At 38.9% G+C, this 12715-nt stretch overlaps 1 protein-coding gene across 1 annotated transcript; it reads right to left on the bottom strand.

The window, feature by feature from the left end:
• Positions 1–3621: 3621 nt before the first annotated feature.
• LOC138340230 (uncharacterized) lies at positions 3622–12452 on the bottom strand. Its single transcript, XM_069291939.1, has 5 exons — positions 12296–12452; positions 4621–5231; positions 4400–4510; positions 4015–4197; positions 3622–3903 (listed from the first exon to the last, which is right to left on the bottom strand). Exons 1-5 carry the CDS (start codon positions 12450–12452, stop codon positions 3622–3624), a joined length of 1344 nt encoding a protein of 447 aa, XP_069148040.1.
• Positions 12453–12715: the final 263 nt, after the last annotated feature.

Raw genomic sequence — 12715 nt, 5'->3', positions numbered from 1 at the left:
ATGACATCTTCCTTTATCTAATCTAAGACCTTAGTTGAGGAATGCCTGATTCTAACTCCTAGGATAAGCAACATCTTTCAAGTTGCCATGAATTCTTGTGCATTTCTTGTCCATATTTTTTGGCACAAACATAAGACTTTAGATTTATGTTAGTTTTGGGTTTCGTCCCCAACTTGACTACTATAGTGTTTTAATGTGATGACTTTCAGTTTTTAGGGTTATTCCGTATTAAATATTTTTAGAATTTTGGGTTGAGTTTATGGGGACTCAATTCTTTAGGAAATAAATTTTTCCTTATCCAATATGATATGCTTTTCCAATAAATGGTGTTGGGTTGGTTTTGGGTTATTATTTGGTTCTCCCACCATGTGGTTTAGTGTATCTGCCACTCACACGATAGGGTCTAATAAACTTGGTATCAGAGTCCTAGGTTTGTTGATCTCCTCATACCAAAAAGAGTCTAGTAGAGTTCTATGAAAAGGTAAAGATACATATGAGAGACTACATGACTCAAGGAAATTCTCTTTCTTTGTTTCTTTCTTTCTTTATGTTATGACTTGATTCCAATTGGTATATGTTAATCCAAATTGGTATATAACTCTTCCACTCTTTTTTCCATTGAGGGTTGACACGATGTAATAATGCAGGGGTAGTAGCTCCATCAGTAAAGCAATAACTAATCCCATAGTGAGATAATGTTGTAGAGGAAAAGGTAGAGGTAGAGGAAGGAAACACCCATTAGAGGTTGAGAATACGCCGAGAATGTACCAGGGGAAGAGATCTCACCCCCACCCTAGGATTCAGTGGAGGAAGAGTTGAGATTAAGATTCAAGAAGATATTGAATTAGATGTGAGAACGCATGTATGGATGAAGGACTATTTAACATGTGATAGATTTACTATGTGGATTAGAAGGTATTGAAACCATTCCCATGGTTTAGACTACTCAGATCCTAGTCAATCATACTATCGTCATTACGATTCCTAAGATTGTAGGAACTTCAGTGCTGAAAGTTTGTTTTGTCCATTGATTATGTCACACGCCAAGCTACCCCTGAGACGCGGACACCAAACCTAGGACCACAAGTGATCCCAAGTTAACCCTACTGGCATGATCATGGTCATACTAAAGATAATAAAACTGATGCGGAAGCTAAATCATAATAAATCTGAAAAGATGGGGAATACCCATATTCTATAACTGAGATATTTGAAAACAATGAGTTTAATACAAAGGAAATGTTAAATCAATACTAAGATGAATCTAACTATGTATGAAATAAGCCTCTAAACTGGAGTAGAAGTACTTGGAAAAGCCCCCAGCTAATTCTAGCAAAAAATGAAACTAAATGACTAAATATTGAAATGACACTCATGACTGTTGTCCTCAGAGAATGAGATTCACCACTAAATATGCTTAACTAGAGATCAGAAATTTATCTATGCGTGATCTGGATGCTGAGAACCTGAACCTACATCACGAGAAGATGTAGCGCATGTATGCGTCAGTACTTGAAAGATACTGAGCATGTAGGATAGAGTAAAGCTGAAATAAATCTTAACTGAACAACATAAAAGCAAGTATAATAATCTGACATGATAAATTGAATTCTGAGCTAACTGGATGCAATGACCAATTTATAACATGATAAATTTGAATACTGAATATATAGATAAATTGTCAATGCAGAGAGTCTCACTTATCTGTGGGAGCTACTAATAACCGATAATAAAACCACATGAGCTAAGTATGGAATCTGATCTATACGCCCCATCAAGAGGACACAATATACCATGCCAAAGGTATAAAGGTATGCTGGCATGATCAATAAAATGATTGCCCACAGAGGGGACTTACAACCTACTTGGATAGTAGTTCTGGGACTATTGGGTACGCTAAACCCTAGTCCAACTCGGTATTATGCTACTTCCATTGATTCTGTAAATTTACTGATTATGTTTTAGTTTCTATAAATACAGGATAGCTCGAAACTGAACATGCAAACAGAGAACGCAACAATTAATCTGGTAATTATGCATCTATGACTGAGGCATGTGTATCTGAAGTGTTTGAAATATCTGACCTAGCATGTGTAATTCAAGAACTAAAGAAATACAAAGGTAGGGTTCTAAAATTCATGCAATAAACTGAATAATAACATATGATAATCCGATTTGGAATATATAACTAATAAGTTCATGAAGTTCTATTGAAGTTCTAGAAATCCAATGTCTAATCATGATATGGGAATCAAGAATCTGACAGAAAACTAAGGACCCAATGGGTGAAAGGAACCCACTTGTGAAATCTCACATACCTGGTGATGAAGTCCACAAAAAAAACACTTAAGTTTTGAGGCTGAAACTGCTGGAACTTGTTGCGTCTTGAACTAGGGTTCTTGAGCTTTTTCTCCTCTCTAGCTTCTAATTTTATATGTTTTGATTTAATGATTTAACTTAGATATGTTTTTTTTATGTTTCTAGGCTTAATCTGACTAAAATCTGATTATTTAGGGTCAAAACGACGTAACTTAAGGCTTAAACGAAGTGGGAAAATATCAAAAGACCCCTGGGTAAGCTGCTGTCGGACTAAATGACGGCCAGGACTGACGGTCCATCGTCTGATCGATGCCCCTTTGTTGGGTCCGTCGACTGGGCCTGTTCAACAGACCTTTATTAAAATGAGTATAACTTTTTACTCATAGTTCTGAGTTTAACAGGTCGATGGCTATGGAAAGATAATTCAATTATCTATCTGTGGGTAGGTCATGGGACATCTAATTCAGTTTGTTTTAAGATTTATGACCATTTAAAGTTGACCCAACTGCATTCCCCCTTAGCTGTCTCTAAATTTTCCACCTATGGTCCATAAGTCCACCTACGGACTGTGCTGGTCATCCGTAGATCTTGTCAGAGAGTGGGTGAATGAGGGTATTGATCGATGGTCACGGACTACGGACCGTCGTTTGACCTACGGACCATAATGGTCATCCGTAGCTCTTGTCAGAGAGTGGGTGAATAGGGGTTTCGGTCGACGGTCACGGATTATGGACCGTCATATGACCTACGGACCGTAGGTCCGTCCATCGATCAAAACATAGCCAAATTTTTCACGGCTGAGTTTTTGGGAGTCTCTGATCCCATCGACGATTGTGCATGACAGATCGTGGATTAGGCTATGGGCCATCGATGCCACTGTTGGTTGCACCTGCAGATTTTTATGTAAAGCTTGTTTTTAATATATTTTGGCTACGTGGTTTTACATTATCTCCCCCTTGGAAACACTCATCCTCGAATGAAGACTAAACTAGCTTAAATAGAGGGAGAGAGTTGCAAACCCTACTACTAAACACTGAGAACTGAGTTTCTAACTGAATTGAGTTATGAGTACATGCAAATACGCTTAAAATGCAAGTACAAATTGAGGGAACATGATTCTAAGACTGAATTCACCTATGAATGACTGGAAAACTGAAGAGGAATTACTACCTCAAGCTGGAGTGGAATCGGAAGGTAAGAGGTGAGGATACATCGCTTTCATGGCTGCTTCTGCTTCCCAAGTAGCTCCCTCTACAGACTAACTCCTCCATAAAACCTTGACTGAAGCGACTTCTTTTTTTATCAACCTTCTGACCTGAGGTCAAGAATCTCGACTAGTACATCCTCATAAGAAAGATTATCTTTCACCTCCACACTCTTTAATGGCACTACAGAGGCTGGATCACCCACACAGATTTTCAAGAGTGAGATGTGGATGACCGGATGCACTGCTACTAATTCTGCTAGCAACTCTAACTCATATGCCACCTTGACAACCCTTTTCAAGATCTTGTAAGGGCATACATATCTAGGACTGATCTTCCCTTTCTTTCCAAATATCATTACCCATTTCATAGGTGAGACCTTCAGAAAAACCCAATCATCAACTTAGAACTCTAATTCCCTTCTACTTAAATCTGCATATGATTTCTAACGACTTTGGGATGTCTTAAGTCTATCTCTAATGAGTTGCACTTTCTCCATAGCATAGAGGACTGAGTTTGGACCTAACAAAGTTGCTTCACCTACTTCAAACCAACCAACAGGATATCTACATATACGCCCATATAAAGCCTCACAAGGGGCCATCTGAATGCTGGAATGGTAGCTATTATTGTAGGCAAACTCAATAAGAGAGAAGGTGATCATTCCAACTACCTTTGAAATCGACCACACAAGATCTCAACATACCCTCTAAGGTATGAATGGTACGCTCTGCCTGCCCATCCGTCTGTGGACGAAATGTTGTACTAAGGTTAACTTAAGTACCAAGACCTTTCTGAAATGACTTTCAGAAATGAGAGGTAAACTGAGGACCTCTATCTGTGATTATAGACCAAGGAACCCCATGTAATCTCACAATCTCATTAATGTAAAGCCTTGCATAGTCTTTTGCCAAATATGTAATCTTGACCGCCAAGAAGCGAGAAGACTTAGTAATCCTATCAACTATCGCCCAAATGGAGTCATGCTGTCGCAAGTACAGGGTAATTCTGTGATGAAGTCCATATTGATCACATCCCACTTCCAAGTAGGAATATCGATCTCTTGAGTCATACCCCCTGGTTTCTAATGTTCAACCTTGACTTGCTGGCAATTGGGGCATTTACTCACAAAGTCTGCTATATCCCTCGTCATGCCATTCCACCAATAGACTTCCCGCAGATAGTGGTACATCTTAGTGGCACTTGGATAAATAGAATACCGAGAGTTATGGGCTTCTGCAATAATACATTGTCTTAGCTTGCCCACATCAGGAACACACAATCTATCCTGGTAGCGAAGTACACCATCTCTGCCTTGGGAGAAAACCTCCACTCTGTGATTATGTACTGCACCCTCAAGTTCAAGCAAGATTGGATCCCTGTATTGATTTTCCTTAACCTCCACTACCAAAGACGATTCTGATCCATTCTGAACTGTTACACCATTGTCTGATATACTCATAAGGTGAACTCCCAAGCGAGCAAGCCTATGAACATCATTCACTAGCTCCTTCCTTTCTTCCTTAATATGGGCTACACTACCCATAGATAATCTACTAAGAGCATCTACTACTACATTAGCCTTACCCGGATGATAATGTACACTCATATCATAATCCTCAAGGAACTCTAGCCATCTCCTCTGGCGAAGATTCAACTCTTTCTGGGTGAATACATACTGAAGGCTCTTATATTCAGTGAACACATCTACGTGAAAACCATACAAGTAGTGTCTTCAAATCTTGTGCGCAAACACCACTACTGCAAGCTCAAGGTCATGAGTTGGATAGTTCTTGTCATGAACCTTAAGTTGTCTAGAGGCATAAGCTATCACCTTACCTCACTGCATCAACACAAAACCTAGGACAACTATAGATGCATCACAATAGATCACATAACCATCTGATTCCTCTGGTAGAGTCAAGACAGGAGCTGTAGTCAATCTTGTTTTCAACTCTGCAAAACTTTTCTCATAATTATTTGACCATTGAAACTTGACCATCTTCTGAGTCAATCTAGTTAATGGTGAGGCAATGGATGAAAATCCTTCCATGAACCTTCTGTAATAACCCGCTAAACCTAAGAAACTTCTTATATCTGCAGTAGAGGTAGGTCTGGGCCATTGTTTCACTACTTATATCTTTTGAGAATCTACTCGAATCCCTTCGTTAGATACAACGTGACCAAGGAAAGCAACAGATTGCAACCAAAACTCACATTTGCTAAACTTAGCGAATAACTGGTGATCCTTAAGAGTCTGTAACACAATTCTCAATTGGCTCCCATGTTCTTTCTCATTCCTAGAGTAAATTAGGATATCATCAATAAAGACGATAACAAACAAGTCCAAGTACTGTTTGAAAATTCAGTTCATCAAATCCATGAGAGCTGTAGGAGCATTAGTTAGTCCAAACGACATAACTAAAAATTCATAATAACCATACCTAGTTCTAAAAATTGTTTTTGGAATATCACTATCTTTGACTCTAAACTGATAATAACCTGATCTGAGGTCTATCTTTGAGAAATGGCTAGCACCCTAAAGTTGGTCAAATAAGTCATCAATCCTGGGGATGTGATACTTATTTTTGATTGTGACCTTGTTCAACTGTCTATAGACAATGCACATTTTGAGAGAACTATTTTTCTTCCTTACGAACAACACTGGTACACCCCATGGTGAAATATTAGGTATGATGAAGCCCTTATCTAGAAGGTCTTTCAACTGATCTTTTAATTCCTTAAGCTCCACCACCTGATTTCTTCTGAGAATAGTCATAGTTTCCAGTCCTAGCCTTCTTATTTTCCTTATCCTGTTACCTAAGCTTATCACCCTCAACCTGCTGAGCATAAGTCATAAGTCTAAAGATACTCATATCTCCAAGTAACATCACAATTCTGCACTCAGTTTTCACCAAATCCGACACTCCATCCAAAAACTTATTCATCTGAGCCCTGGAGTCAACAACTATGTGAGGAGCATACCTGTAGAGTTGGTTAAACTTGAGTCCATACTCTTGGACTGTCATGTTACCCTACCTTAAGTTCATGAATTCCTATGCCTTTGTCTCTCTCAACTCTATTGGAAAAAACCTGTCGAGAAAAGTATCACCAAAGCAATCCCAAGTGACAAGAGATGAATTTGCACCCCTATTCTCCTTCAACTAAGAGTAGCAGATATGAGCAACATCCTTCAACTGGTATGATCCTAACTCAACCCGATCATTCCCAGTGACTTGCATTACCTCAAAGATCTACTTGATCTCATCCAAGAAATTCTGAGGATCCTTATTAGCTTGCGATCCTAAGAACTCAGGAGGATTCATCCTAATAAAGTCACGGACCCTTTCTGCCACTGATCCACCAATTTCATTCACATGAGCATGAATCCGATTGTTCTGGTTAGTCATACTTTGAGCCAACATATGTATGGCATTTCTGAATTCAGCATTGGAGATTTCCTAATCTAGGGCTGGAGGAGTTGCGTTTGCATTCATGGCATTCATATTCCTAACATTAGCTCTACAAGGAGGCATGATCTGAAACGTAGAACGTCAAGTTAGAATGGAATAAGATCATTTTTCATGCACGATAAGAATACCAAGAAAGTTAAGTTTTTTCCTAAAACACTTCATAGCCTCCCTCTCATTAGATGTGGTGCACTTCACACCCATGAAAAAGATTCTACTTAGTGCGACTTTTCAGACATCCTAGGACACTGAAACCTAGTGCTCTGCTACTAAGTTTTGTCACGCCCCGAGCTACCCTCGGGATGCGGACACGGAACCTAGGACCACAAGTGGTCCAAAGCTAACCCTGCTGGCATGATCATGAGAATACTAAAGATAATGAACTGATGCCGAAGCTAAATCAAAATTAAATCTTACAAGATGGGGAATACCCATAATCTATGACTAAGATATTTGAAAACAATGAGTTTAATACAAAGGAAATATTAACTCAATACGAAGATTAATCTAGTTATGTCTAAAATAAGACTCTAAACTGGACTAGAAATACTGGGACAAGCCCCCAACTAAATCTAGAAAAAAACTGAAACTAAATGACTAAAGACTGAAATGACACTCATGACTGTTGTCCTTAGAGAATGAGGATTCACCACTGAATATACTGAACTGGAGATCAGAAATCGATCTAATGCGTGAACTGGATGCTGAGAACTTTAAACTACATCACGAGAAGATGTAGCGGACGTATGCGTCAGTACTTGAAAGGTACTGAGCATGTAGGATAGAGTAAAGCTGAAATAAATCATAACTGAACAGGCATAAAAGCAAGTATAATAATCTGACATGATAAACTGAATTCTGAGCTAACTTGATGTAATAAAAAATTTATAACATTCTAAAACTTAATACTGACTATACTGATAAATGGTCAATGCAAAGAGTTTGATCATCTGTGGGAGCTACTAATAACCTATAATGAAACCACATGAGCTAAATGTGGAGTTCGATGTATACGCCCCATCGAGAGGACCCGATATACCCTGCCAAAGGTATAAAGGCCTGTTGGCGTGATCACTAAACTGATTGCTTACAGAGGGGACGTACAACCTACTTGGCTAGTAGTTATGGGATTATTGGGTACACTAAACCCTAGTCCAACTCGGTATTATTTTTTTCCCATGAATTCTGTAAATTTACTAATTATGTTTGAGTTTCTATGAATACTAGATTGCTCAAAACTGAACATTTAAACTGAGAATGTAACAATTAATCTGGTAATTATGCATTTATGACTGAGGCATGTATATCTGAAGTGTCTGAAATATCTGACCTAGTATGTGTAATTCAAGAACTAAAGAAATAATGCTAGGGTTCTGAAATTAATTCAATAAACTGAATAATAACATGATAATCTGATTTGGAATATATGACTAATAATTTCAAAAAGTTCTGTTGAAGTTCTAGAAACCCTATGTATAATCATGATATGGGAATTAAGAATCTGAGTGAAAACTAGTCAGCCAATGGGTGAAAGGAATCTATTAGTGAAATCCCACATACCTGGTAATGAAATCTACAGAAAAATACTTAAAAGTTTTAGGGGCTGGAACTGCTGGAACTAGTTTAATTCTTGAACTAGGGTTCTTGAGATTTTTCTCCTCTCTTGTTTCTAATTTTCTAAGTTTTGATTTACTGATTTGACTTAGATATATTTTAGTTATGTTTCTAGGCTTAAACTGAGTAAAATCTTATTATTTAGGGTCAAAATAATGTAAAGTAAGGTTTAAATGGAGTGGAAAAAGACCAAAAGACCCCTGGGTAAGTTGCTGTCAGACCAAACGACGGCCAGGACGAACGGTCCATCGTCTGACCAACGCCCCGTCGTTGGGTCCATCGACTAGGCCTGTTCGACAAGCCTTTACTAAAATAGGGATAACCTTTTACTCGGAGGTCTGATTTTAGCAAGGTCGGTGGATATGGAAAGATAATTCAATTATCTATTTGTGGGTTGGTCATAGGATACCTAATTGATTTTGTGGTAAGAGTTATGACTATTTGAAATTGACCCAACTGCATTTCCCCTTGAGTGTCTGCAAATTTTCCTCCCACGCTCTGTAGATCCACCTATGGACCGTGCTAGTCATCCGTAGCTCTTCTTAGAGACTGGGTTAATGGGGGTCTCGATCGATAGTCACAAACTACGGACCGTTGTTTGACTTACGAACCGTGTTGCTCATCCATAACTCTTGTCAGTGAGTAGGTGAATGAGGGTCTCAATCGACGTTCACGGACATCGGAGTGTCGACTGACCTACAGACTGTAGTTACGTCCATCAATTAAGACTTAGACAATTTTTTCTAGGGTTAGTTTTTGGGAGTCTCTAATCCTATCGACGGTTGTGCAGGATGGATCGTGGGTTAGGCTACAGTCCGTCGGTGCCATCGTTGGTTGCACCTGTAGATTTTTGTATCTAAAGCTAGTTTTTGGTTTGTTTTGTCTACTGGGTGTTACAGATTATCCCTGTAATAATCGATATAAAATATAAGACGTTGACCAAATTTTAGAATCTTAAGTCTCTAATATTTCATGTTTATCAGAATTATGACACGTTTGAGTTTATCTTGGATTGGTATAAGAGGCTTCATAAGCTGGGTATCACGCAACAACATAGAGTGGAGTTTGTGGCTCTCCAACTTCACCAAAGCAATAATGGAAAGAATTTATGGAATATTGTTCATTAATCTTACCTCTATTTTCTTGAGTATAGTTCAACACCTTGTTCTTGTAGAAGTATGTGCCTAATACCTTGAGAGATAGAAAGAAGAATGAGCTTATAGCTCTTAAGTTAAGGGAAAAAAATTCTGGCTACTTATGAGGTGAAGTTTCATGCCCTATCTCAGTATGTTGCACATCTAGTGACACTGAAGAAGAAATGAACCAATTATTCATTAAAGGTTTGAATTTTCAATTAAAGGTTTTCTATATCCCTAGGACCTCTACTTGTAAGAATTCCAATGAGGTGATTGACTTCTTGAAAAAGGTAGATGGAGTTCAATAGGTTAGAAAGGCCAAGACATTGGCTAAGAAATAAAAGATTATGGGTGTCATGCCTGGGCTACCCTATAGACATAGACACGGGAACTCGGATCACAATCGACCCCAAGCTAGCTATCATGACCATAGTAAAGATAAACTGAGTGATAAAACTATGGGAAAGCTAAATAATTAGAGATACATAAAATGATGTAGCACAAAGCATGCTTTAGTACTTGAAAGGTACTGAGCATGCATGATAAATATAAGTGAAATAAATGTATAACTAAAAAAGAAATAAAGCAAAATTATAATCTAAACATGATATAGATACTGAATATTGAGCTAATTGAATGCAATAACTAAATGATAACATGTTCAGACTGAATACTGACTATACAGACATGTAATCAATGCAATGAGTCTAACTGGACTGGGGGAGCTACTAATAACCAACATAAAACCACATGAGCTAAGTGTGGAGTCCTCTATATATGCCTCATCGAGATGACCCAATACACCCAACCAAAGTTATAGAGACATGCTAGCGTGATCACTAAAAAGATGCCCAGAGAAGGGACTTACAACCTACGTGGCTGCGTAATTATGGGACTATATGGTGAGTGACCCTATTCCAACTCGGTATTATTTTACTCCTTATAGATTAAATGATTAACATATTATGATTGAATTACTGTAATAAACTAGATAGCTCAAAAACAACATGGAAACTGGGAATGCAACAATCAATTTGATAAATATGCATTAATAACTGAGGAATGAATGACTAAATACTAAAATATCTAATCTAGCATGTGTAATTCAAGAACTAGGGTTTTGAAATTCATGCAAGAACCGAAGTAATAATATGATAATCTTATTTGGAACATGTAAATAACTAATTCATGATAATCTGCTGATACTCTAGAAACCCTAAGTCTAGAAATGATAAGGGAATAAAAAATCTGGCTGAAATCTAGGGACCTAATGTAACATTCCAGAAAATGTATTTGTCTAGTGAAGGGTCTATTAGGTTTTAAGAATATGTATTCGGGTACATAGGCATCTCAATGCCCAATATTGAGTAATATTGTGAATGTTAGAGAATATTGGTTTAAGGGTGTTAGCCAATTTCTATATATTAACAAGTAACTTAAAATACACCTTGATGTTCAATTGCTCCAATCTAAGCTTGTTTAGGAATTGTACTTACAATGAAGACCCTAAGCTAAAAGTCTGAATTCTTAGCACATTAGGTACAAAACATCCAAGTGTCAAGCCTAGGTACCACGGCACACGATCATGTAGATTAAGCAGTTCAAAAGGACATAGTGAGGGTCCTTGGATAAGAAATGGGAAGAAACACATGTGCTAATCGGACAAGAGACAAGCAACCAAGCCCAACCAAATTTGTTTAAGGCGGTTAGGAGGCAGGCGCACACAGGGGTAAAGTCATGTGGGTCTTATCTTCCTAACCAACTCTAGGCTCTAACTAACTTACCTAACTAGCTAATTAACCTAGGACTAATTGAAATTAACTAAATAGCGTGCCCAAGATCCTAAAATCTAACCGGGTGACACTAGCCGGGTAACTAACTAAAGAAACATCCTAGTACCTAATCTAGGATGGTCCAAAGAGGTTGGTGATGGTCTGTAACACCCCGTATCCAAAACAGACCAAAAACAAACTTCACAGAAAATTCTGCAGGTGCAACCAATGGTGGCATCGACGGACCGTAGCTTGACCCACGATTCGTCCTGCACAACCGTCGATGGGATTATAAACTCCCAAAAATTTCAGCCTAGAAAAATTGGTAAAGTCTTGGACGACGAACGGACTTACGGTTCGTAGGTCAGGCGACGGTCCATAGTTCATGACCGTCGATCGAGACCCCCATTCACCCACTCTCCTAAGGGTCTTCATGCTTATTTTAAGTACCCTATGACGGACATCGACGATGAACCATCATTATCACGACGATCCATCCTGATTATCGTTCGTAACTGTCAGAGACTTTCATTCAGGGGTCTCCACATAAACATAGTTGAAGTAAGACATGACGGACCCCATGATGGTCCGTCATACTCACGACGAGTCATCACCTGGTCCGTCGTATTTCACTACTACTATATAGATATCATTACAACTCTCCTCTTATGAGTAATTTGTCTCGTTTTTGCTTGTCTTGTTTGCTCCTTCTAGTACTAAAAATGATTCTTTACAAGTACTATCTCTAATAGCAACGAAACAAGATCAAGTTCACGCACATGGGCGTTCAAAGTATGTCGCCCCATCTGCCCAACTGGTTATAGGCTCTGATGATGAGCATGATCCCGAGTACGTGCCCCCAGGCACTGCCACTCCAGCATGAGCTGCACGTGCAACCAGATCTATGCCCAAAAAGGTTGCATCCGGCGTAATCATTGTCTCCTAGTCTGATGAGGAGCGCACACCGAACGGCACACCTTCTGGGAAAACTATACAATAAGAAGGAGCATCTGGTTCCTTAGGAGTTTTGTGGTCAGAGGAAGGCTCGGGGTACGCAGAAGTCCCTGCACCCGCCACGTCTGCACAGTCTGCCTCGTCTGATGAGGCTGACAGTCCTGATTCCACTACAAGCTCACCGATTGGTGCTCTCGCCTCAATTGTTGACCAGCCTAACCGATGGTGTGTCGACGGGCAATACC

The sequence above is a fragment of the Solanum lycopersicum genome, chromosome 12 (assembly GCF_036512215.1).
Source record: "Solanum lycopersicum chromosome 12, SLM_r2.1".
Taxonomy (NCBI): domain Eukaryota; kingdom Viridiplantae; phylum Streptophyta; class Magnoliopsida; order Solanales; family Solanaceae; genus Solanum; species Solanum lycopersicum.
Note: the sequence above shows the minus strand (reverse complement) of the source record. Positions and strands in the feature narration are given on the sequence as shown.